Source organism: Balaenoptera musculus, chromosome 9 (genome assembly GCF_009873245.2).
Source record: "Balaenoptera musculus isolate JJ_BM4_2016_0621 chromosome 9, mBalMus1.pri.v3, whole genome shotgun sequence".
Taxonomy (NCBI): Eukaryota; Metazoa; Chordata; class Mammalia; order Artiodactyla; family Balaenopteridae; genus Balaenoptera; species Balaenoptera musculus.
This window is the reverse complement of record NC_045793.1, coordinates 24225109-24252752: the sequence shown is the minus strand read 5'-3', so window position 1 is coordinate 24252752 and position 27644 is coordinate 24225109. Positions and strand designations below refer to the sequence as shown.

At 40.3% G+C, this 27644-nt stretch overlaps 1 protein-coding gene across 2 annotated transcripts in view; it reads left to right on the top strand.

Annotated features, from left to right (window-relative positions):
• Window positions 1-5637: 5637 nt before the first annotated feature.
• Window positions 5638-27644, top strand: part of CALU (calumenin) — a 28252-nt gene continuing 6245 nt past the window's right edge. The window contains exons 1-5 of one of the 2 annotated variants that reach the window (XM_036863098.1): window positions 5638-5759; window positions 15292-15523; window positions 20383-20576; window positions 24231-24397; window positions 25093-25153. In XM_036863098.1, coding sequence (XP_036718993.1) covers window positions 15303-15523; window positions 20383-20576; window positions 24231-24397; window positions 25093-25153 — 643 coding nt within the window. In that variant the 5' untranslated portion in view covers window positions 5638-5759; window positions 15292-15302. Of the gene's footprint in view, window positions 5760-15291; window positions 15524-20115; window positions 20310-20382; window positions 20577-24230; window positions 24398-25092; window positions 25154-27644 lie in introns of both variants that reach the window. The other variant, XM_036863099.1, reaches the window with a different exon arrangement.

Genomic DNA, 27644 nt, shown 5'->3' with positions numbered 1-27644 from the left:
CTAGTTGTGGTGAGTGGGGGCTACTCTTCGTTGCGGTGCGCGGGCTTCTCATTGCGGTGGCTTCTTCTGTTGCGGAGCATGGGCTCTAGGCGCGCGGGCTTCAGTAGTTGTGGCATGCGGGCACAGTAGTTGTGGCTCGCGGGCACAGTAGTTGTGGCTCGCGGGCTCTAGAGCACAGGCTCAGTAGCTCTGAAGCACGGGCTTAGTTGCTCTGCGGCATGTGGGATCTTCCTGGACCAGGGCTTGAACCCGTGTCCCCTGCATTGGCAGGCAGATTCTTAACCACTGTGCCACCAGGGAAGCCCCAGCTGGCTGGTGGTCCTGGCCATGGGCCCCGTGTCTGCACGGGCGACTCGCCCGCAGCGCGGTGTGGCTCGGCGCCTCCTCAGCGTCCTCCTCCCCGCAGCAGAGCCCCAGCAAATGGTTATACATTTTAAATACAGCAGTCTGTACATGTCAATCCCACACTCCCTAACTATCCCTTCCCCCCATTCACTGAAGTGGCTTTCAGACTGAAATGGTTGGAGGGCTAAAAAGTAAGTTCCTGGACCATCATCACTCTTGCCAAGGATGAGTTATGTCCTAATTCTTGGTGCTTTCATTATCCACATAGATGATCCTTCCCATGCCCTGGTCACTGTTACTGTCCTTCACCCTCCTCAGCCACTGACCCCCCTGATTTTACCCTAGAGCTTGTCATTAGTAACTGCACCCCACCCCGTTATTCCTACTCTCCAACTATACCATCTCCTATATTTCCCTGAGTTCAATAATCCTTCGACCCCACCAATCCTGCAATTTCTTGCTCCTTCTGGGTTTTCACTATCCCTCACTCTCCTCACATCCTCAGTCCCTTCCCCTCCAGCCTAGATTCCAGAATCCATCCTGAATATTATCACTCCCTTGCAAGTACCCTCAGCACCTTTGTGTCTCTTCCACTTTATTCTACTCACTGACCAGGTACAACTCTCCACCAACTGCACCATGCCACTAAACTTGCCTGGAGAAAAACCACATGACATACTAACCATTTTCACCTCAAAGTCATCATCTCAGGCCTCAAGAGGGTCCTTAATGTTGCCTGGAGATCATACTATGTTCCCCTCATATGTTCTCTCTGTTGAATGGCTATTTCACATCTTCTCCCTCTTTAAACCCCCCACTGCCTCCTGATGACCCAGCTTCCCATTTCACTGAGAACATAGAAGCAACTGAAAGAGAACTCCAAGTTCTCACCACGATGCCTACCACTTACCTGGAATCGGACCAGCAGATCGAGTTTCTCTCCTTATTAATATAGAAGAACTGTCTCACTCTAAGCAAAGTCCAACTCTTCCCGTTTTGTACTGGATCCCAGCCCATCTCCCCTACTCAAGGACATTGCTCCAGCAACTCTCCCTTCTCCCTACATCATCAGTTTGATTCTCTCTCCTAGGTCCTTCCCATCAGTAACAAACGTGCTGGTATTTCTCCGAAACATAACTGTTATTTCTTCCATTTAAAAACATAACAAAATAAAACAAAACCTCTTTTGGCCCCTCTGCCCACTCTGCTCCCCTATATAGTAAACTCCCTGAAAGGGTTTCCAACATCTTGCTTCACATTCTCTCTCTAACCCCTCCACTACCCCACCAAACCTGATCTTCACATTGCTAAAGCCAATGGTCAATCTGTCCTCACCTCACTTTTAGCACATAACATACGTGATCTCTCCTGGAAACACCTCCTTCACTTGGCTTCTAGAACACTATGCTCTCCTCCTCCCTCACTGGCTTTTCTCCTCAGTTTCCTTTGCTACTTCATTCTCATCAACACCCCCACCACCACCACCATCTCCAAACACTAGAAATTTCCAGGACTCAGTCTTGGGTCTCTTCTAATCAAAACACATGGTTTTATACCACACATAAACCAGTTACTCCCAAATTTTATCTCTAGTCCAGACACTGTGAGCTCCAACTGCCTACTTGACATCTCCATTTGAATATCTAATAGGCATCTCAATATGTCCAAAACTAATCTCTCAATAGTATCCCTCAAGACTTGCTCCCCACAAGGTCTTTTCTATCCTAGTAAATGCAGCTCCATTTTTTTACTTGCTCAAAACCTTGCGGTCATCCTTGACTCCTCTCTCTGCACCCCATTTCCAACCCATCAGGAAACCCTTTTAAACTATTGATACTTTCAAGATTTATGCACAATCTGACACTTCTCACTATTTCTACTGTTACTACCTTGGACCAAGCCATCATCACCTGGATTGTTGCAAAAGCCTCCTAAGTGGGTTGCTTGTTTCTAATGTTAACCTTCTCAATCTAATGTGACCCTTTTAAAATCTTAGGTCATGTCACTTCTCTGCTCCAATGAGAACTGGAAACCTTCCAATGGCTTCCCATGGCTTCCCATCTGTATTAGTCAAGGTAATGCTACCTCTGTAAGAGATAAACCCTGATATATCAATGGCATAAAATAACCAACAGAAGTTCATTTCTCACACACAGAAAAGTCCAAAAAGGGTGATCCTGTTCATGGAGTGGCTCTTTAACAGGACCCTGGGCTCCTTCTATCTTGTGACTTGCTATCTGCACTACACAGTTTCCAGGGTTGCCACAGAAAGAGAAAGAGCTTGGAGAATGGCATGTGGCAGGTTTGCATGACCAGTACTGGAAGTAGTGGACATCATTTCTGCCTCTCTTCCCTTGGCCAGAGCTCAGTCACATGGCCATGCTGTAACGGGGGCTGGGAAATATAGTCTAGCTGTGTCACAGGATGAAGAAGAAACAGTTTGGTAAATAGCCAGTCTCTTCTACATCACTTCATTCATAGTAGCAGCTAAAGTCCTTACAATGGCCTAAAGGCCCTGCATGGTGTCCCTCTCCCCTTTACCTCCATCCCTGTTACTACCTCCCTGACCTCATGTCCTCTCCTCTCAATTACTGTACCCAGCCACCCTGACTTCCTGCTGCTGCTCAAACACTCCAGCAGGCTTCAGCTCAGGGCCTTTGCCCTTGCTGTTCCCTTTCCCCGGGATGTTCTTCACCACCTTCAGATGTTCACTCACATGTCATCCTCTTCATAAGCCGTCCCTGGCCACCCTCTCAAAGACAGCAACACCACTCCTGATAATCCTGACACCCGTTTTTCTCCTTTCCTGCCTTATATTATTCCGTGGTACCTGTCACCACTTCTCATTCTGTATATTTTGCTTTTTTATCTTGTTTATTGGCTGCATACCAGAATATGAGCACCATGAGAGAGTTTGTTCCATTGTGTTCACTGCTGTATCCCCAGTGCCTAGAACAGTGTCTTGCATACAGGAAACAATACATTCATTTGTGGAGTGAATATTCAGTAGCACCACATGAGCAGAGTTGGGATGCTTGAAGAACATCATCAGCCTTTTGAGGCTGACATCACTATACCTGCCATAAACAGTCCTTCAGTGCTTCTCTCAGAGACAGAATCCACAGTTAGATGGGCCTTTGGTACAGCTATGGTGACACTTCTTATGTGTGTCAGCCCTCATGTCCTTTTCCTCCTCTGCTTTCTTTCTAACCCTTGGGCTCCCATGAGGCCTAATCTGTTTTTCTCTCCTCAGAAAGCTCATTGGTTCTCATGGCTCCACCAGCTGCTGCCTGGCCAGTGACCCTAATTATCTCCTCCAGCCTATTGGTTCTTTCTTTTTCGATGTTCTGCCATCACCTTAGACTCATCATGTCTTGAACTCAACTCAGTTCCCCCGTCTTCCACTCATCTAGCTCATTCTCCCAGTTTCCTATGATTACAGCTTTAAATTTTTGAGTGTTCCTTCTTCATTTCCTTCTTCCAAGCAGTCACTGAGTCCAGGAAATTGTTGTTCCCACTTTTTAAAATTCCCTTGTATAGAAGTGTTCATTTGCATTTCCCTTGCTTTGCCTAGGCCAAGCCCTCATCCACAGGGAATCTCAGGGTTGACAGGCCCCATCTCTGGCAGAGTCCCACTACCTTATCCAGCCTCTTCTAGGACACTTCCAGGATGGTGGCTCTGCCACTAGGCTGCAGGTCCTTGAGGGCAGGGACCATGTCCTATTCTTTGTGGGTTCACCAGCACCTAGTGCAGTGCCTGACTTCAAGGAGGCATTTTCAAAATAGTTTTTTAAATATCTCCTGATGCAACCTATTCTATTATAGTTAACCCCTATTAGGAGATGCACCTCCCTGAAAGAACACTTTCAACCTCACAAAGGTACAAGCTTAGAAATCTTCAGAAGAAGACCCACAATTCCCACTGCCTTCAGCTCAGGCTCCTCAGAGCACAGGCTCCCCCCCTCCTCTCTTTTTTTTACCTCCCTCATCCCCTACCCGACCTAAGCAGTTACCTCCTACTCTGTCCCCCGCTTGCCCTTGTTCCTGTTATTCCTTTTGCTGAATAGGGCATTCAGGAGTTTCTTAGTCTAGCCTGAGTCACACCTTCTTAGGAAGCCCTCTCTGGTTGCCACCAAGGGTCAGGGCCACAACTTTGAATTCCCACTGGTTGTCAACCTCTCATCTTGACGTTTAAAGTAAACTGAGTTGCTTTGTATTTAACTCTCTCATGAGCATACCACGTGTCTCAACTGGATTTTAAACTATAGAGGCTTTATGAGCTAAGGACACAGGTTTATAGTCCATTGACACTGCAAACATAATAGCCCTTATTTAACTTTAATTTCATGACTTGAAAATGAATGAATAAGTTAATAATTTCCTGTGTTCCTCTTCAGTCAGGGACATTTTTTGGGTTCCACCCATTCAGTTCACTTAACATTATTAGGCATTTACTTTGAACTGGGCAGTAAGCTCAAAGCTGTAGGTACAAAGATGAATAAAGGCAGATCTCTCCCCTGGAGCTTAGTCTGGAGGAGGACAAATGGATAAGCAGCATTATATAGCAAAATTTGGCAGTGTACCAAAGATGCAAAGTGCTATGAAGGTAAATAAGGGAGGAATTACTATGCCTAGTGAGGTCAGGAAAGGCTTCTAGAGCTAACATCTAAACCGTGATTTCTGTGAACCGGGACTTATATTGTCATTCACATTCACAAGGCAGAGAATCTGGAAAACGCCCTCACTCCTGGTTGATAATGAAAGACTATGGAGATGTGAAAGGGCGGGCAGTTAGGAAACACCGAGATGGTGGTGGCCCGAGCGCGACACGCGAGAAGTGGTGGGAGATGAAGCCGGAGCCAGCGACTGAAATCCTGTACGATACCCCATTTAGGCGGCAGAGCTGAAGGGAAAGGAGGGGGTGGGATTATTCAATATATCAATAGTTGGCGACTGATAGAGTCGGATTAATTCGGCCCTGGGTTCTTGTGGGCATGAAGATAAGTAGGATAATTTAAGAAGCCCTATGGAGGCCGAGTCAAGCGCTGCGAACCAGGACGTGGCGGTCGGACAGCCGCGCCCACACGCCCCTCGGAGTAAGGGGCTGGGGCCCGCCAACCCCACAAGGCCAGGGACGAGAGTTGGGAAGGAATCCTGTCCACGTAACTCGGCGCGCTCGCGGGGACGTGGCGCTTTCCAGCCAATCCGGACCACGAGACCGTAGGGCCAATGGCTGTCCGGGGAAGCTGTGCGTCCGCGGCGGGTTTGTTGGTGATTGGTCCGGAGGCTGCCGGCGTGGAAGACAGCAGCGGGGCGCGGAACCGCTTCCGGTTGGGCGGTGCTTGCGCGCCAGAGCGGAGCCGGTGGGTGAGCTGTAGCCGCGGCATCCTGAGCAGTGGGCGCAACGGGGAGAGGTAAGTACCACCGTGCACTTCCCTCCGCCGCTGCCTCCCCCTTGTTCACTTTCTTTTTGTCCTCTGGGCTTCGCTCCCGGCGCGGCAGGGCCTCCTTGTCTCAGGGCCTCTGTTTCTGCCAGCTCGGGGTTCCGGGGCCTGAGGCTGCTCGCGACTGCCCGACCCTCGGTGCGCAGCCTGGGTCGGAGGCCGCCGCTCGCCTTCCCTTGCGCTCTGGGAAGGGGCCTGGGTCCCTCCGAACTCCGGCTCCCGGCTTTGCGTCCTGTGGGGTACAGTTTCGTGCCTGGCTTGCCACGTCCTCTGGCCCTGGGCCCCGCTAGTCACCAAGCCCCTTGTCCGAAAAGGTCACTCTTGTTTATCTCCTGAAGGTCGGAGTGCAGTCAGATAGCGTTATTGTTACAGCTCCCTGCCACTTCCCACACTTGGGCCTGCTTGTGTCCACCAGCTCCGCCGCAGGGCCACATCCCGAGAGGACATATGCATCTGCCAAGAAGGTCGTGTTCGCTGACTTTGAGGGTGTAGAAACAAGGGGGAAGAAAGCATGAAGACACTATGTGATTTTTTTTTTTTAACTCTCTAATTTTAAAGAAAAGACGGAATATTTCGAGCTTCCATGTTTGGCCGCATGCTTCGGTCAGCGAAGGAAAGTAGTTTTAAAAGCTTCATTAAAGGGTTGTATCTTTACCTTGTTTTGTTGCTTCTAGCTCCAGACCCTAGTTCTGATTTTTGGCATGCTGTGTTCATCAATAAACTTAATTCCCTACAGCTGCCCTGATTAAGAGTCGTATGATTTGCAGTTCCAAAAGCTGCTTTTGCATCAAGGCAAAAAGCTCCCTGGGTCTCCTGCTAAAACTTCAGGGCCTTTGATCTGAATTCCTAAGTGTACAAAGTCCCAGAATAGTGTCTTTGAGAGTTGAATTACATTCACTTCCTGGCATGAACCATAAAGTCTACGTTAATGAGTCAGGAATAAGGTTGCTTCTGATTTGTTTTTGTAGCTTGGAGGTAGAGAACCGTGGAATTTCTGATAAATTATTCTTTGCCATAGAATGGGACTTGACACAAGACAAATGCATGTTTGACCTCATTCAGTAGATTTAGTTAACCGGGTACCCAACGGTGGTCATCATTGAAGAATTTATGTATTGTACTACAAATGAGGGTCCAGAGGTAACCTGTAAATTGTATTTGTGTGGCGAGAGATCTGAGTTTACCTGGGCCTAATCTGAGATTTACAGGGATTCAGCGGTCTCCAATGGGATTCTTTTGAGAATCACAACTGGGAGAAACACGAGCTAACAAAGATGAATGGAGTGTGTCTGAGTGGATAGTACTCAGATACAGCTTTGAAATCAACTCTTAATCATCACTGTTAATATAATCGTTTGCTTCCATTCGTCCAGTGATGTGTCCAAAGATACTTAACGGCATTTTATGTACATTGCACCAGTACTGGAGATCAGTACACTGATTTTAACACACATTTTCTCTGCGTGTGGCACACGCATGGTGTAGCCAGGGATAGCCATTGGAGATGCTTGCTAGGCCGTAAGGTCCTAGTTCCCTGTCTTTATGAACTCTTAAATATGGATGTTGTTGATGCTGTGATTTATGTATTAGAGTTAAGACAGCTGGAATAACACTTTTCTTGTTGCTGGTTGATGGCCAGATCCGGTAAGGGGAATTGGGGGTTGGGGAGCACTGGCAGCTGGCAGGAACTGTGTTGCTCCCAAGTACCGTCCAACTAATCCAATAAAATGTTTTGGTGTACAGAAAGTGCAAGACACTGTGTTAAGGACTGTAGAGGGGAATCAATTTATATTAGCTGAGATCCCTGCCTTCCAAAAATGTACATCTACAGAGGAGCTAAGGAGACAACTTAGGATAGCCTATGATCATTATTGTGGAATGGTACAAACAAGTCTTATAAAAGTTTAGAGGAATGTGTGCAGATCACTTCCAGCTGGAGTGATCATAGTAGGTAGGTCTTTTCATCTAGGATTTTAAAATTATATTTATTTACATTTGGCACTAAAGCAAGGATTCCCAAGCATTTTATGCATGTTACACATGCACAGCAAATTACAACTAGAGACCAAAACTCTTGTCGCTACATTTTCATAGTATTCCTATAGTAATTAATTATGTATTGAAATTTCATCTGCCAAAAGGAAACTTTGATTCTCCCAGAGTTTCTAAGAACTTAGTTCTTAAAGGAAATTTTCTTTACTCTGTAGCAAGAAAAATTTTAAGTTTATACTGGGTTGCTTTGGTTATAGAACTAATGAAACCTGAGTAATAGTTTGTCATTTCAAAGCTTTTCTTCTACAGCCAAAGTTTGCACTTTTAAATACTCAACTAATAAACGTATGCCTTCAGTCACACAAATAATTAGAATATATTAATGAACTAGAATGAATTAGAATATATTAATGTAAATTTGTTCCATCGATCACTAGAGAAATGTTGAATAAATGGTTTGTCATTATCATAACTTTTATCAAATCATGAAGGGTGACATTATTACTTTAATATGATAATCCATTGGTGGTACTTGTACTAAAGTCTGTAAGTGAAGAAGGTCAGATAGATAACCAGATACCTTTAATTCCTAGGCTTTATAACCTGAGCCTTAGTATAGTTAAATTGCTGTCAGGCTCTTGCCCTCAATCCCCAATTGAAGTAGACACTTAAGTATTGAGATTCTGCTTTTGCTGCACTATAGAGGAATGCCTTTTCCCCCCCCCCCCGCCCCCTAAATATCCAACTCACAGAATTGGAATTTTACCACCACACCCATTTCTCCCACTATTAACATTGAGCAGTGGGTCTTTGGTCAACCAGAATAACTGTGGGGTCAGCCACTGTTAACGTTCTTGAGAAGTTGAATTTAATCCAGACATCTAAATTCCCCTGAAAAAACTTACTTTTAAGTGTTCTGTGACCAATGGATTTTTATAAAAAATGATTGGGAAGGAGGGGAGAAATGGCATGAATTTAGAGCTGTCAAGGAAATTTTTGAATGGATAAAACTAATTCTTAAGGCTTATCATTGTTTTTGAAAGAAATTCAAGTCTATGCTGTTACCTTTTTTTCCTTATAAATTAACTGGAGCAATTCATGAAAATAACTTTGCAGGAGACCGTTATTGGTGACGTGCTGCAAAAGTATGATAGTAACTTGATACCTTTTCTGTGCTAGCCCTTTATTTGTGTCTCTAACGTTGCGTGATGCAATAGAAGTATAATACAAGCCACATATGTAACTTTAGATTTACAGGTGAATATTTTAAACATGTGAAATTAATAATTTATTTAATCCAATACATAAAAAAATACCATTCTTTTGACATAAAGTGTAACACACCACTTCTTTTTTTTTTTTAATTTATTTACTTTTTATTTTCATTTTTGGCTGTGTTGGGTCTCTGTTGCTGCACGCGGGCTTTCTCTAGTTGCGGTGAGCGGGGGCCACTCTTCATTGCGGTGCGCGGGCTTCTCATTGCGGTGGCTTCTCTCGTTGCGGAGCACGGGCTCTAGGCGCGCGGGCTTAGTTGCTCTGCAGCATGTGGGATCTTCCCGGGCCAGGGTTTGAACCCGTGTCCCCTGCATTGGCAGGCGGATTCTTAACCACTGCGCCACCAGGGAAGCCCCGCACCACTTCTTAATTCACACTAGCCACATTTCAACTGCTTGGTAGCCACATGTAGCTAGTAGCTCTTGTCCTGGACAGTGCAGGTCTAGTTTTCTGTTTGTTTAAGAAAAAATATTAAATGTTAGCCTTGGTGAGGGAGGGACAGAATTTGAGGAAGAGAAACTTATAGGTCATTTGAGAAATGGGAGATGGGGAGATGCATTTTTCACAACCATTGATTTACCTTTAGATCACATGGTAAGTTCACAGGCCTTCCTCAGAAAAGAAAAAAAATCTCAAATAACTTAACCCTACCTGAAAGAATTAGAAAAAGAAGAACAAACAAAACCTAAAGTCAGCAGAAAGAGGAAATAATGAAGATCAGAGAGGAAATAGAGATTTAAAAAACAGTAGAAAAAATCAACAAAACCTAGAGCTGGTTCTTTGAAAGGGTAAACAAAATTGACAAACCTGTGGCCAGACTCACCTAGACCATGTGGTAAAAACTCATACAACCAAGTCCTTCATTTATGTAGTATATTATGTTTTCCTAATGTTCTGTTATCCATTGATGAATAGCTTTCATGATGGAGAAAGAGAAGGGTCTTAGCTTTCTATTATTTGGTTTCCATTTGGTTGAAAAGAGAAATATGCTTCAGAAATAACTGCACTAATGTAGTTCTTCAGATGCCTTGTGTAAGAAGTTGTTTTATACTCCTTCTCCCATTGTTCCACATTATATATCCTTTGTCTTGGGAGATATCCTTTGTCTTGGGAGATATCCTTTGTTTCTATTTGGACATTTTTATGTGTACATGGATTTAGATAAATTTAGTAGTCTCTTTTTTTAGTGTCTATATTCATAAAACAAGGGGGCTTTTGTTAGTTTCTAATAGCCAGGAGTTGATATATTATATGTGGGCACAAAGTGCATAGTTTTTAAAACTTACTAAAGTGCAGATTTTTCATTGCCCGCTGCAGAGAGATAAAGGTAGGACCATTGCTTTGTCCAGCAGGTGGTCCTTGATGACCTTTTTAGGCAGTTTCATCAGTAGTGATAGAAACCCAGATTTCAGGGTGACAGTAGGTGGTGAGGAAGCAGAGACAGCAGTTTCTAGAGACCGTATGGGTGAAGGAAAGGGAAGAGCATGCTTGAAGGAATAACGGGGTCTGAGAAAGACTGATTTTGGATTATGAAGACCTGAGAAGTATTGATTGACAGAATGGAGGAACCTGTGGAGGGGCAGGATTGAAAGTTTAATTGAGAAGGGAAAGGATAGAGAGATGGATAAATGATAAAGCTGAATCACTTGGCTTTTATTCTGAAATTCTTCTTTTATCACTGTATCAAGATGTTACACCTCAATCTTAAATGTAGTTTTCCCTCTAAATCACAGTGAATCAATCTGTTACATTTCTTTATGTTACACAGTATCAAAACTTTACACAGTATCCTTCCCAGGCCCTGATAGTGTTAGTGGGCTTAAACATTAATTCATATTATAACATTTGGGGTTTGCAGAAGTTGTCAGAGTGTTATGCAAGAGTTGTTAGAGTATTATTCTGGGGATGTAATTAGTCATTTATAAAATTTTCCTACATGGGAAGCCCCCTTGTTAATAGACATAAGGAAAATCCTCTGTTGCAGTGACTCTTGATTTTACTTGATTCTGTAAGCCTCTAACATTATAGATATTATTTGGATATATCACAAAATAACAACATAAAACTCATTCCTTATCTCTCTAAAGGATTTCATTTGTCTAAAGAATTATTTGTAGTTTGAAATGAAAGTTTCATTTTGTCCTAAAATAAAGGCATACTGTGATGTTTGAGAGAGCCACTGAATCTGATTTTCTCTTTACTGTTCCACTGATCTGATTGATTAGATTCAATTATTGAAGAGTGGACTGGAGTGTTATTCTCCTAGGGGAGTGTTATTTTACTTTATAAAATAGGGTTTGTGTCTTAAGAATAAATGTGTGTTTTTCCTTTAATCTCCTTTTCCAATCTGGAGAAATGGCTTGAAAATGTTTGCTTTGCTACCTAAAAATGCAAAGAATTTTTGTGCTATTGTTTAGAAAGTAATACACATAAAAAGATAATACACATGACTGTGTGCTCATTTACAAAAAATAAGACAACACAGCAGTACAGTAGTGAAGTTCACTCCACACGAACCTTACCACCCCACCCCCATGTCTTCTTCTTTCAGCCTAGGGGTTATTGCTGTTTACAGATAGATCTTTATCCTTCCACACCATTTTTGTGTATATATGTTATATTTTATACAAATGTAAACAAGCTGGGGAGGTTGTTGGATTTTGCTTTTTATATAAATGAGATCTTGACATTGTTTTACAACATGCTTTCTTATTGTTGTTTTTGTTCACTGAACATATCTTGGTGCCTTGTCAGTTTCAGTGTGAATAGGTCAGCTTCATTCTTAAACTATGTTGTGTTCCACAATATAGATTTAATATGTATTTACCACTGCTTTGGTTTAGTTCATTTTCCTTTTTTTTTTAAATCATTATAAACTATTATCATTGAACATCTGAATTGAAACATCTTTGTATACAAATTTGGGTATTTTGATGGGATAGCACGAAACAACATTGATAAACTTTCAGAAGCATAGCCAAGTCCTAACATTGGTGAACAGCTTAAGAATAGTACCACCTTCTTCCCCTTTCTCTGTGGGTCTTATGGCAGTGCTGCCACATTGTTTCCTCTGATGGGTTTTCATCTGTATTAACAACTGTCCAGCAAAATTACCGTTTTTGTGTGTTTTTGAAATGGGCTCTTGGGGAAGTGACTGCCTCCCATTATCTCCTTAGCTAACATTTCTGTTTGTCTTTTTGGCATTGTCCTAGTTACTCTGGAACACTTTCTACTCTCTATTGATGTATCCTTCTCTGCCGTTTCTGGACCTCCCCACTTAGCTGCTTTCCTACTGATCACAAATAGTGCCTTTGTATGCCCTTTTACAGCCTGAAAGTTGCTCAAGGAGACCTCAGGTTGTGCCTTTGTATAATCAGCTAAATTGTGTTAGCATTAAACATATTCCTCTATTTGCTTTCCTTCCACTTTTAAGGAATTTTTATGTAACGTAACGTGCTCACCGTTAGCTGTGCTAAGCATTTTTTAGTTTATTAAATCCAAAATGCTTTGTAAATCCAAGCAAATACAATGTAACTTCTTTTAGTTACTATTTGGGGGTTACAAGGAGATGGATACATTAAAATATGTCTAATTTATTGGCATATTTGATTTCTTTATCCCTTGACACAATTCACTTTCTTCTTTCTAATTCCCAAAACTTTGAGGCAGGATCAGATACATGCAGTTTCTTCATATTAAGTGTACTCTCAAGTCATATTTCTTAAGATATTATTATGGCCATTTGAGAATTTGTTTAGAATACTGGTTCTCAACTTGGCTGCCTTTTTAAAATATTTATGGTTGGGGGGGGGTTCAGTGGTCATTTATAAAAACTCCCCGGGTGACTTTAGGGTACAGTCTAGGTTGAGATCACTGAGTTAGAAGCAATGCTGAAAGAATTTTTATAATTAAAAAAAAATTTATATATAAAGTATGAGCCTTAGATTAGATAGTTCCACTGGTGACATCCTGGGGAAGGTGAAGCCTGTGGCTAATCTGCAGATTAGGACAAGATAATGCATTTAACTTTCATGTGATGCTGTGTCCCTCTATACTGTAGCCTTGTATTAGTTTCCTAGGGCTGCTGTAACAAATTACCGTAAACTACATTGCTTAAAAGAACAGAACTTTATTCTCTTACAGTTCTAGAGGCTAGAAATTAGAAATCAGAGTGTCAGTAGGGGCATGCTCTCTGAAGGCCCTAAGGGAGGATCCTTCCTTGCCTCTTCCTAGCTTCTGGTGGTTGCCAGCAATCACTGACATTCCTTGGCTCGTAGATGATCACTCTAATCTTTGCCTCTTTCATAATGTGGCATTCTCTTCTCTGTGTCTGTATCCAAATTTCCCTCCTTTTATAAAGACACCAGCCATTGTATTAGAGCCCATCCTACTTGATTACATCTGCAAAGATCCTATTTCCAAATAAGGTCACATTCACAGGTACAGGGCTTAGGACTTAAGCATATCTTTTGAGGGGGGACACAGTTCAACCTACAACAGGCCTCATGCCCAGTAACCACCTACCCATCCACTAAGGGAGTGACTGGTCATAAGAGGAAATGAGTAAGTGATAATATGAAATTATAAAAGTTTATACTCACCACAGGGGGAGAAGCCTTCAGAATCTGTGTTCTACTGATAAAGGATTAGTTAAAATATGAAAGCCTCGGAAACTCTTTCCCCTTGATTTTTTTATTTTTTATTTTATTTTATTTTATTTTTTTGGCCGTACTGCACGGCATGCAGGATCTTAGTTCCCCACCAGCGATCGAACCCATGCCCCCTGCAAGTGGCAGCATGGAGTCTTAACCACTGGACCGCCAGGGATGTCCCCCCTTGATTTATTGATTGATTGATTGATTGATTGATTTATATTTGGCGGTGTTGGGTCTTCGTTACTGTGCACGGGCTTTCTCTAGTTGTGGCGAGCAGGGGCTACTCTTCATTGTGGTGTGCGGGCTTCTCATTGCGGTGGCTTCTCTTGTTGGGGAGCATGGGCTCTAGGAGCACGAGCTTCAGTAGTTGTGGCTCGCGGGCTCTAGAGCGCAGGCTCAGTAGTTGTGGCGCATGGGCTTAGTTGCTCCATGGCATGTGGGATCTTCCCGGAGCAGGGCTCGAACCCGTGTCCCCTGCATTGACAGGCAGATTCTTAACCACTGCACCACCAGGGAAGTCTTCCCCCTCTCCCGCCTTGATTTTTTTTTTTTTTTAATTTTTATTGGGGTGTGGTTGATTTGCAATGTTGTGTAGGTTTCAGGTGTACAGCAAAGTGAATCTGTTATACGTATACATATATACACTCTTTTTTTACATTCTTTTCCCATATACCGCCTTGATTTTTAATTTTAAAGTTTTCTCTAAAACCTTAACCTCTCTGGACAGTACCATAGGTTATCTGTCAAGAGTTCTAAACAGTTTCTATCCTGCAGCTTCTCTGCGATTTTTTGTCACTGTTTTCGATAAGATGTTCCAGCCTTGTGCTTGTTCATCAGAATCACCTGTGACTGCAGAGATTCTGAACATACAGTGTAGAGCTGGGGAATCTGTACTTCGAACAGTATTCCAGGTGGTCCTTATACCTGGGTAGGTTTGGGAAACACAAGTATACAGAATGATAAGGCAGTTATCCATCACTCACTGTACCATCTCAGTGGTTTGATCTTTGAAGGTGATCATTGGTTCTTATCTGACAACCATCAGAATCACCTGGAAACCATTTAAAACTACAAATGCTCGGGTTCAGCCTCAGAGATTCTAATTCAGTAGGGGAAACTTTTTTTTTTTTTTTTTTTTAATAAAGCTTCCTAGGTGATTCTAATAACCAGCCATGTTTGAAGACCAGACCACTGATATAATACAAAAGTAAAGTATTTGGAGTCAGTAGGTCTGGATTTAAATCTTGGTCCTTTCACTTTTAAATCTTAGGAACTTGGGCAAAAGGAGTAAAGTTCTACTTTGGTGTGTTTGAAGTGAGACCACTTACAAGGTGGATGTTCCTAGTAATTCCTTGTTCCTATAATTCCTTGTCAGCCTACAATCAGATGAGGAAAACTGGTGACTATTTCTCAGAGTAAAACTGGGAAGTCTGATATTCTACCATTTTTTTTTATGGATTAAGTAATAACATTTGGGATAATATCAAATTAATATTGTAACTGGATGTGAGCTTTTAATTTCTTGTTTCATTATTAAGCATACTGCTTCCTGAATGAACTACCTTTCTTTTTTCTTTAAGATCTGATTATCATGGACCTGCGACAGTTCCTTACATGCCTGTCCCTGTGCACAGCCTTTGCCTTGAGCAAGCCCACGGAAAAGAAGGACCGTGTACACCATGAGCCTCAGCTCAGTGACAAAGTTCACAATGATGCTCAGAGTTTTGATTATGACCATGATGCCTTCTTGGGTGCTGAAGAAGCAAAAACCTTTGATCAGCTGACACCAGAAGAGAGCAAGGAAAGACTTGGGTAAGGTGCCAGCTCTCAGGGGGTTAGTTAGAATAATGACATTTCTTTATAAATCAACTCATTCCTTTTTTCTCTTTTGGCTCAGTCACTCAGTAAAGCTGTATTGAACTACATCTTCTGAAAACTAACCACAGAATTGCTACCACTAAAATTTAATTAAGCACTTTCCTGCATTTCTCCATTGAATAACAGTTTTTACCTCATTCTACAAAGCAAAGTCATTTATGCATAAAATTGCCAGATACTGTAGGACTCAGCTTAAACTGCATCATCTTGACCCCAAAGGAACATTACATGGGGGTTTTCTCAACCCTGTTGCTTTTAATTTTTAAAAACTATCTGTGACCTATTTATTACTGACCATGCCAAGTCTTTGAGTGGATAATAAACTGCAAATTAGACTCCTGGACTGACTAATTTCTGTAGAGTTTATGGTTTCCAAGGATGTCCTTCACCCTCTTTGGTTTCATTGTCAGATATTTGCTTAATCAAAAACAAAACCAAACCAACCTTGCTTTTTTTTTTTTAATGTGGACCATTTTTAAAGTCTTTATTGAATTTGTTACAATAGTGCTTCTGTTTTATGTTTTGGTTTTTTGGCCGTGAGGCATGTAGGATCTTAGCTCCCTGACCAGGAATCGAACCTGCACCCCCTGCATTGGAAGGCGATGTCTTAACCACTGGACCTCCGGGGAAGTCCCTCAACCTTGCCTTTTAGAAGGTTGTAATAAGCAGTGGTCTTAATGTCAGAGTATGTGTTGCTATTTCAGTAACAGCTGGGCCATAGTCAGGTTCTGTGGCTCTCTCAGCAGGCATCTTTTTATTTAAAGAGTTGATTTGGTAGAATTCCAGTTGATTATTTCTGAGGATCTGAGAATGTCTTTTTTAGCTCTTTCAAAGCCTTGCTTTTTAAGGAAATGCAGGTTAATTTAGTGAACATTTTCTCCTCAATGAAAGGCTACCATTGGTGTAACTTTCTGAACTATATTCGAGAGATTTGTCTGAAAAGTTATACCACATAGGAATTTCCAAAAATATTTTGCCCATGGATAGTGCTGTGATTAGAAGACATTATAGGATTTGCTTTGGGTGGCACTTCAAAATAAATTTATTCTTTCAACGGGTTTTCTGCTAACTGAAGGATATAATATTTTATTCTTAAACACTCACAGAAACAATCAAAAGATTTTGCTGTGTAGAATGAGAAACTCCTAAAACATTTGAAAGTAGATAGAGAAAACAGAAATTTATCAAAGAGTTAGTCTTCTGTTAGGTTGTTTTCTAACTTTGAGGGGCCATGCTCACTTTTAATTTTAATCTTAATCTTATAACTGTGCTAACATTCCAGGCTGAAAATAGGGATGCATGAGGGTGTTCTCAGTCTTCGTGTCTTGCCTGTTAATAACATGCATGTCCAGCCTACATTTTGGTCTGCACATGTCTCTGTGCAGAATTACTGTTAAATAATGAAGGGCCCTTAGGTTTGGTGTCAATCCAGGTGTTCTGGCTCTGTGTAGGTACTGGAATAGCTCTGCTAACAGTCTTCAGTAGAGAAAAAATGTTTCTTTTTGTCATCAGTAAATATCAAAAGTTCAACACATGAGCGGACTCCATATTTGATTAGAATAAGATGGTTAAAATCATGTTTTTCATGGAATGTATGAATGAACTAAGTACTATTTTCCTCTCCCAAATTGGAGATAATGGCAAATACCTCCAGTTTATAAGGTGATGTACTGTTGCAAGCAAGAATTCCAGGTGAACTTTTTTTTTTCTTTTAACTTACTGTGGCATTTCTAAACATTATTTGGTACGTGACTATGCATCAGAGATTGGGAACAACAGATTCCCCCTTTCCCATCTATCTAGGAGGCCAGTAATTATTAGGAGATAAGATCATTGTCTATGCTTGTAGTTGCAAAAATTCACTACTATTTTTAAATCCTTAGTTATAATACCTAAAAGACTTCAGGAAGCGCTTAAAAACAATTTTAATATCCAGTTTTTAGTTCCTTTTTCTTATGAAGAATGTTGACAAATAGAAGATTTTTTCTTGTGTGTGTATTCTCAACCCCACCCCCAAGAAGTCTAAATATACTTAATTTTCATGTATGTGTCCTTCAAATGATGATTTATTTATTTTGAGGTGGTGGTCCTTAATAAAGTTTTCACCCTTGATATATTTGCTATAGAAATGAACTAAAGCAGTTCATCATCCTTTTTTGGGTCACGGGCCCAGTCCCTTTGGCAGTCTAGTGAAAGCTGAGGGAAAGTGCATACATATGAATATATGTAAAATTTTGCATGCTAAAATTTCTGGAATATTTTGAACCCTCCTGGAGCCCATTTATTGACCCAGGTTCTTAAAAAGCCAAAGGATTTGTTTGATGCCTTTTGAAATGTAGAGGCATATGTTACCTCTTAGAAATAATATAAGATCCCCTAGGTACATTGTGTCTGTCCTGGGGTGAGTGCTTATTTAGTGGCATCATGGATCTGTAGGGTGCTCCAGTGTCATAGAAATACAACACCATTAGCTTCATAAATTTACACAGGCTTTTAAAGATCAGAGTTTAGAGCTTCGTGCCTGAAATAGGACATGCCCACTTCCAGTGTACTTTCACAACTGCCTGCAGGCTGGATAGCTAGCAAGATAAGGATGACTTTTTTATTTTTAAATGGTTGTGTGGTTATTTTTGTTGTTTTTAAAATATGTGACAGACCATATGTGGCCCACAAAGTGAAAATTTCTTCTTATCTGTCCTTTTTCAGAAAAAGTTTGCTAACCTCTGAATTAAACCATTTGGGATATTTCTGTTGGGATGAATAGAATGGCATTTAGCCAACTTCATTAGGAAAAGCCCATCTTAAACAGTCATATGCCTTTTTTATCTGAGTGTTCCTTCTCTTTAGGCTGTTTATAATAGTTTAAATTTTTGTTTCAGGAATAAGTACCTTGCCCTTTTTTTCTTAATGGTACAGTGGCAATCCTGGTAGCCAATATCTTTCGGACACAAACTGGATCCCATTATAGATAATGCAGAAGTTTGGGGGCGGTTAAAACTTAATTTATTAATATTGTTAAAATTCTGCAGGTTCAAGTTGCAAAAAATTTTTGTCCTGTGTCCATGTAGATAGAGGAGGATATTTGAGGTGACTTCTTACTGCTTTACCTTTTAACATTTTAGAGCAAAAGCTGTAAGATTCTCTGAAGGAAAATGTTTGTTAATTATAAGATTTAAGTAGTAGGCAATCATGGCTAACAGCATATCAATATCAAGATGAATTTGTGTTGCTTGTATTCTGTGATTCTAATCACTTTCCATTGTTGTATTCATGAGATGAATACATACTGGGGAAAAACATGATTTGCTACCAAACAACAGTCTTTTTCAGTCCTACAAATAATAGAGCATAAGAGTATGCCAAGATTTCAATTCCATTAGAAGTTGTTGGGTTTTTTTGTTTGTTTTGTTTTTTTGGCCGCACTGTGCGGCAGGCCGGATCTTAGTTCCCCACCAGGGATCGAACCTGTGCCCACTGCAGTGGAAGCACGGTGTCTTAACCACTGGACCGCCAGGGAAGTCCCCCATTGGAAGTTTTGATTTAAAGTTCTTGTGACTTTACATAGGCTGTCTTAGCTTCTATAAGTAAGTGACTGCATCTTTATACAGCAGTTTTCATATCATGCACATATTTTGAAATCCTTAAATAAGTCATTAAAAAAATATCTGTCATTAACATAACAGATCTAGAAGAAAGAAACTCATGGAGGGCAAAGTATATTGATTCTTTAGCTTTGTAGTTTTGCTTTATCATTTGCACCCTAACCCTCTCAGCTTATTAACATTCTCATAATCAGGAATATACATTCTTACCACATTACTTCTTCAGAGCTCTCTGGTTTTGTGTTTATATGTAAAAATCCAGTTCAACATAGTGTATAATAAACTGCTAGCCATTTTTAAAAGTAAGCATGCTTCTGTCTCTGTGTACCTGTTTTGGGGTTTTAAAAAAAGTAATCTTGACTTTAGGTATAAGTGATCCTGGAACTATTTTTGATATCTCTGTATTTTTAACAGAAGTGTTTTGGATTTTTTTTTTTTTTTTTGAAAACACAGCTGAATTTTTTAAAGTCTGGTTTAAATTTTTGAATTTTTAGAAAACCAAGTCAGTGGTTGTGATTGTTTACCCAGAAATTGAGATTCTCGTAAAAGCAATAAAGAAAAATATAAGGATTTGCATGTTGTTTGATACTAAGAGTGGAGAACCCAGATAGGAATGGATATTCACTCCTGAATTCTGACCATTGGCTGAAACCTACCTCTAAAGGGATAGTCCGGATTCACTTTTGGATCCAAGTACACCAGCCATGGACTGTGCTTGCCTTGTCTGGATGTCTCATTTCAGACCAGCAACGGGCACTTAAGAGAAAAATTTTCAATGGCCTGTCTGGCAGTTTTGTTTTGGAAACAATTTTTATTTCCATGCTTTAGCTCTGGGCAACACCTGTGGCCACAGCACACACCTGGCTAAGTCCAGAGCCTTGTGTCCTTTTAACCTCTTGCTGGATTTCTCTGCATTTTCTACAGAAAGATTGTAAGTAAAATAGATGGCGACAAGGACGGGTTTGTCACTGTGGATGAGCTCAAAGACTGGATTAAATTTGCACAAAAGCGCTGGATTTACGAGGATGTAGAGCGACAGTGGAAGGGGCATGACCTCAATGAGGACGGCCTCGTTTCCTGGGAAGAGTATAAAAATGCCACCTACGGCTACGTTTTAGGTAGGTCCCTACTATCTGGGGGAAAAAGCTTTGTGGAGCCGGCACCTTGAAACGTAACTGTTTTGTCTTGTAGAATGATTGTAGATAAAATAGACGCCGATAAAGATGGGTTTGTGACGGAGGGGGAGCTGAAATCCTGGATTAAGCACGCCCAGAAGAAATACATATATGACAATGTTGAAAACCAATGGCAGGAGTTTGATTTGAATCAAGACGGCTTAATCTCCTGGGATGAGTACAGAAACGTGACTTATGGCACTTACCTGGGTAAGGGGCAAGATGTCAGCCTGGCAGAGACCATGGTCTTGAGTCAAAGAAACAAATGGGTCACACAGTGAAGGAAAGGAAAAAATTATGCTTATCTGAGATAGTTTGATGCTGAGCTGATTCTCCTTCCCTTTATTAATTTTGATTTTGTATATTATGTATTTTTTTAAATTTGTTTTATTTTGGTTTTCTAAGGTCTGACATCTTTTACATCTTCGGCATTTCAGATACATTTCCCCATTTTTTCTTGCTGTCATCCCTCAGAGAGACCATTTTTGTAGTAGATCTCGTTTAAAAGGCTACATTGTTCCAACAATACAAAGCAAGAGGCTTTGAGATGTGTCAAAGCCTGACATGGTCACATTAAAGTGTTGGACCTGAAATTCAGACCAAATTAGATTTCTTTGTAACTGGTGAGAATAGAAGGAAAATTACTGTCTTTCCTTAATAAAATAAAGATCAAATATAATAGTTTTCCTTGATGAAATTTAACTATTTCAGTATGTCTGCTTACTGAAGTTTAGAAATGAATTATTTCCCATTTGTTTTCTCTGGCACATGAGTTTGTCAGCCTGCTTTGCAAATGCTTCAAGGCAAATAAATGTGACTTTGATTGCTTTCTGTTGATTTGGTAGCTTATATGCTTGGGCCACCTGTTAGTAATTTTCTTTTACTTATTACACTTGCCTGCTGTTGAATGCTAGGTGGCGATCTTACTGAGTTGATGACTTAGGGTGTTTTTGTTGGTGAGATTCCTCTATTGCACATGGTTACAGTTTGAGACAAGAATGTATAAATGTTACTTCTTGCATTTTTATTCTGGAAATTAAGTAAATTTCCGGGTTAAAGCAGGCATTCTCCGTCACTGACTAACAAGCAATGAGTGTATGATGATCTGTTTCCCGCACTGGATAGCCAGCTGTCCGTGTTAATTACAGGACTGCATGCATTTCTGTTGAACAGATTTTTATTTCTGTATCAGGCTTGTTCTCGTTCCTAAGACTAGAGTGGCAGTCTTTCTCTATGCTTGACACTTACCCAAGAACCAAACATATCCTTCACCCAATTAAACACCCGTGTATTAAAAAGTCAGCGCAGATAGAGAGGCATCCGTGCTTCCTGCTCTCTGGCTGAGACCCAACAACCTCCTGATTTATTTGGAATTAATTATAAATGTAAAGCAGTGGGTAGGCTATTGGTGATCTCAATAGAATGGTGTGTTAATAAATCTCAGCTCAAATCTAGTCACTCACTTGCTGTCCAGAATGAATCTTAAACTCTTTGTATGATTATGTGCATAAAAATCTGTTGAGAGCTTTGTTGCCTCACGGGGCAAATGATTCAATGTAATGGGTATTTCTACTGACTGAGACTGCATAAGCTGAAGCTCTGGCTGGAGAAACAATGTCTTTATAAGGCATCTTTCCCTGGAGGCCTGTGGGTGGACGGTGCTCGGGGTAATGAGGTGCCTTACAAAAGTGCTGAGGAGTTTTTGTGAAAGCGTGTTCTTGGTTCAACTGAGTTCAGGTATAAATCATTTTAGCTTTTAATCTGCTTTCCACAAAAGGAACATTAACCCTGTCTCTGCCACAAGTAAAATATGAGATACTATGATCCACCCTGCCTATACCAAAACTAGATCAAGAGCCTACCCAGGCCAGATGGCCCAGTAAACTGGTGCTTAAGACAGATAACGGCACTCTGAGCAGTGATGATAGGCACATGAGTTTAGTCATTAAAAATAAAGTTTTAAAGCTTCCTTTTTCATCCTTATATATGTGCATGTTATCGGGCTACTTGATTTCAGTCACCATGTTTTAACTAAGGAGGAGAGAAGGGCTCTTAGCTAAGAATCTACTCTTAATGTATAAGTTGTCTTCTGTTATCTTTCTTATTTATGTTACATAGTTTGTACTGAAGCTTTATTTGTTTAGAAGAAATGACTTAGTATCTGCGAAAGATCGTACTTTCCTTAAATTCTTTGTCTCTAACCTGTTACGGCTTTGAGTATACACGTATAGGGTCTGCAGAGCCTCATGATTCAGTCAACTATCTCACTGAATTTTGGCACTCAACAAAGAATGAAGCTTCAAGTTGCTCATCTCTCAAAATAGAGCAGTAGTTTATTGTTGTTGTTTTTAACTGCTTAAAGTATGGAAAGATTGAACTACCGTATCGAAAGTCAACAGTGTAATGTTATTAAGGGACCCTGTGGGTCATTTTCATAAAACTAGTGCTGTATCTTTTTTTAAATTTGACCAATATGTTGTAGGAACAATCATTTCTTACCTTTAATATGGTGTCTTTTCCTTTCAAAATATCTTCACATGTTACCTTATTTGGTCTATACAGCAACTCAGATTGAAAAGGTTTTTTTTTTTTCCTTTTCTGCCATTAACTCCACATTTTTTCAACTTAAAGAAACAAAATTTCATTTTTCTAGATTCTTACAGAGAGACTAAATAACTACTGCTTGTGCAGTTCAACATCCTAACAGATGGATAAATCCAAATTTAATTTGGTTGTAATCTAATGTTTATCTTTTGTAACAGCTTCATTGAAGTAAAACTGACATACGATACACTGCACGTATGTAAAATGCACAATTGATGAGTTTTGACACGTGTATGTATCGGTGAGCTCATCGCTACAATCGAAATAAATGAACATTTCCATCACCCCCAACAGTTTCCTTGTGTCCCTTTATAATCCTCAAGGCAACCACTGATCTGTTTTCTGTAACTCGAATTTGTTTGCATTTTCTAGAATTTTACAAAAATCGGGGAGGGGGGGTAGTGAACAGTATTTGTATCTCGTGGTGTGTTTCTGAGTTGGCTTAAGAAACTACAGTGTGACCATTCAAAGTGGTGTTGTTCTGGTACTTGAATCCAGATGTCCTATAATGGGATAGAAGGCCTTTGATGTCTGGCTTCTTTTGGGAGGGGCGGGTGGGTGCTGCACTGCACAGCTTGTGGGATTTTAGTTCTGCTGACCAGGGATTGAACCCAGGCCCCCGGCAGTGAGAGCTCGGAGTCCTAACCACTGGACCGCCGGGAAATTCCTGATATCTGGCTTTTTAATGAGAACCTAATTTTTAATCAACATAGCAATGGCTAACATTTATTAAAAGCCAATTCTGTGCCAGGCACTGTTCTAGCACTTAACTTCTATTTATTTGCTTATTTAGCCTCATAACAATCCTATGAGGCCGGCACTGTTATTATCTCCATTTTACAGATGAGTAAATTGAAGTACAGTTAAGTTACTTGCCCAAGGTCACATGGCTAAGAAGTGGTAGAGTTAGGATTCAAACTCAGTATGACTTTAGAACCACCGCTGCCCCTTGGCTATATCTAGAAAACTCAAGCTCTTTGGTTGCCCCAAGAGCAGTGACAGTGAAGCATTGCATAACGGATTACACAGTCCAGGAGCCAGGGTTCCATGTTGAATGGCAAGCATTTACATTCAACTCAGACCTGACTTTGAGGTCTTTGATTACCAAAGCTGAATGTCTTTATACTGCTGCAATTTTACCTGAGTAATCAAGAGTTAATTCTTCAGTGCTTGGTTTATCTTTCTTGGAAATTGATTCCCCATACATTTTCATGTTTTCTGGAAGTCTTTTAAGATTTGACCTAAATTTTTCTTTTCTAGATGATCCAGACCCTGATGATGGATTTAACTATAAACAGATGATGGTTAGAGATGAGCGGAGGTTTAAAATGGCAGACAAGGATGGAGACCTCATTGCCACAAAGGAGGAATTCACAGCTTTCCTGCACCCTGAGGAGTATGACTACATGAAGGATATAGTAGTGCAGGTGGGTGGGGGAGAGCAAGAATTCTCAGTGGAAGCGTTCTCTTTTTGTTGCTTACGCTTTCCCCTTTAGCCTTTCCTCTGTATTTAGAAGAATGACTTGCTATACAAGTGCTGGCCAGATTGAGTCCAAGCTCTGTCACTCTGTTTTTCTGTGATCTCGATGGTGCTTTAGGCTTTCTGTTTAGTATGACAATACGTACCATCAGATTATGTATTTTGCCCTTCATTGGTGGCTTCGTACTGTAAGCATGAGGGGAAATCCTATTTTTTAAAATATCAGGCACTGAGTAATGACAGTGATACTAAAGAATTTTCACAGAAGGCAGTTACTGATAAAACGTAGACTGTAGCTGTAGACGTACTCACTGGTCACATCTCCTGTTAGAGTTAAGCATGACTAGGGCTACCAGATCATCATGGGCTTGATGGGATAGTTCACTATTAAGTGTTCCTTCAAGAAGACTATTAGTTATTTTAAGCTGAAGCATAAAAAATTGATAATATTTTACCATTCTTTCAGCTAGAAAAACCACAATTTCCTATGGTTTAACCATACCCACACACATCTACATAAACACGTGTGTGTGTGTGTGTGTGTGTGTGTGTGTGTGTGTGTGTGTGTATTTTAATGAATGACAAATAATTGCCTAAACTAACTCATCCAGATACTAAGTCTAATTACTCTCTTCTGTTTAGGAAACAATGGAAGATATAGATAAGAATGCTGATGGTTTCATTGATCTGGAGGAGTATATTGGTAAGTCTGTTTCTAGTGTTTTTCTTAGAAGAAGCTGAGAAGCTTTGGAAGATATGTTCACCAATAGAAACAATTTTCCCCATGGGTCAACTCTTAGCACATCATTAAGTCAGACCAGCGTGAGGAATAGGGGGTCATGATAAAGTGTCTGTAGCAGCACTGGCAAGTCAAAATGTAAATGTGAGCCACATATATAGTTTTAACTTTTCTAATAGCCACATCAAAAACAATAAAAAGAAACAGATGAAATTTATTTCAATAGTGTATTTTATTTAGCCTAAGATTCCAAAATACTATAATTTCAGCATGTTATCAATATAAATCATTGAGAGTTTTTTTTTTATACAAATCTTCAAAAGTTTATTTTACACTACAGCACATTTCAGTTTGAACCAGTCACATTTCAAGTCCTCAGTAGCCCCATGTGGCCAGTGGCTACTGTAGTGGACAGCAGTGAAATAGTGCATCCCAGATGCCCTGTGGAATTGACAGTAAGGAGTTGCAGGGAGCCTAGACTGGCATTAGGAAACTGGGAAATAGAACAAAAGAGACAGTTGGGTGACGAAGAGTTGTTGATTCCTCTTAGTCTCTCCTTTTTGCTGTATTCTATTCATGTTTTCTGTCTAGGTTCTCTAATTTGTTTCCTTCCATCTTTTTTTAAAAATCACTCCTTTCTGCCATTTTTCCTTTTAGTTGTCTGGTTTTGTTTTCTTTTCCTTTTTCTTTTTTTGACCACACCTCGGCTTGTGGGATCTTAGTTCCCTGACCAAGAATCGAACCTTTGCCTTCAGCAATGAAAGCTCGGAGTCCTAACCACTGGCCTGCCAGGGAATTCCTAGTTGTCTGTTTATTTTAGATGCTACTATACCTTCAAGTTTTCTGTTTGTTTTAGATGCTATACCTTTCTCTCAAGTAAAGCTTTTTTTTTTGGCCGTGCCGTGCAGCACGTGGGATCTTAGTTCTCCAATCAGGGATCGAACCCGTGCCCCCTGCAGTGGAAGTGCAGAGTCTTAACCATTGGACTGCCAGGGAAGTCCCTAAAGCTATTTTTATTATCCTCGAAATAATTTCAAGATTTTCCCATTGCTTTAAAAAAAGGAGCTGCCTCTTACCAAGTAGTTGAGCAAATTGTTTCACAATTAGTGTGATGGAAATTAGCATAAGTAAAGGAGAAGAGATGGAAGATATTAGAAATGTCTTTGTTACAAATGTCATTCCATTTTAAAAGATTTTAGATAATTTTATATTTCCAATTCTTATTTTTACTCATAGTAACTTAATTCTAGTGCACCACTGGTTTTGTGTTTCATAAGACAATTTGTTTTTAGGCTTCTGATCTTTACCTGGAATGTTTATTTTAAGTGTGAAAGGGAGACTTAAGCCCTTACCTCTATCCCTGTATGTCACTTCAGTCCATTGAACAAGTCACTCCTTTACTCAGATTTTGTCTAATTATACCTGCTATTTATTTTCTAGAGTTACTCCAGTTGAATTACTCCTTGAATACTCTTTTCTTCTAAGACTCCATGATGTACTTTGAGAGGGGTGAGCAGTGGGAAGATGGAATTTTTTTCCAAAATGATTTTTTTAGTGGAGTTCATCAGCACAGTGGAAATAAATGCCTGGGTGCATTTACTGAGCCCATTTCAAAGTCGACTATTTCTTTTTTTTAATATTTTATCTTTCAGTTCTTGGCTTTTGCCGTTTTATCACCATTGCTAAAACAGAGGAACTCATTTTGAACCTCTTGAGAGGAATTACGTTTTATAACGGTTAAGTACCTTCGTTTATCAAGCATTGGGGCCAAATAAAGAGATACTTCTATCTCCCTCCCATCATATAGATCAATTGTTTCTTGAAACTACTAAAACTATCAACTGTGTGTGTATGACTTTGTTTTGCAAATCATCAACTAATGCAGACACTTTTACATCTTGGGTGCTGGGCTTTGTAAAGCTAAAAAGTCTCCCAAACAGTATCTTCCAGTTTCTAGGGGTATGCTAGTTTCTGCCCTGTTGAGGAGAAAGATCAAAAAGAAACAAATGGTCTTTGCCTCTTACATTTAGCATTAATAAGTCCCCAGAGTTATACTGTTGAACCATTTAAATTTATTATACAGCATTGCAAGCATACACAAAATTAAGTAGAGTAGTATAATGAATCCCCTGTACTTAGGCTCAGTCCCAGCAGCCATCAACCCATGGCCAGTCCTTTTAAATCCATATCCACGTCTTACTCCTTTATTATTTTGAAGTAAATCCCAATCTCATTTCATCTGTAAATATTTGGTTATATCTCTCTTAAGATACATATATATCTCTCAAAATTTTTAAATAAAATGTCAAAAAATTAGTAATTCCTTAATATCATTATATAGGTTGAATTTTTTAATAGAAAATTAAATAGTATTAATTCTTATCCTTACTCTTCTAGCTTTAAGATGCACTTACATTATGTTGTATATTCAAGCTTCTATTAAAAGCATGTCTTT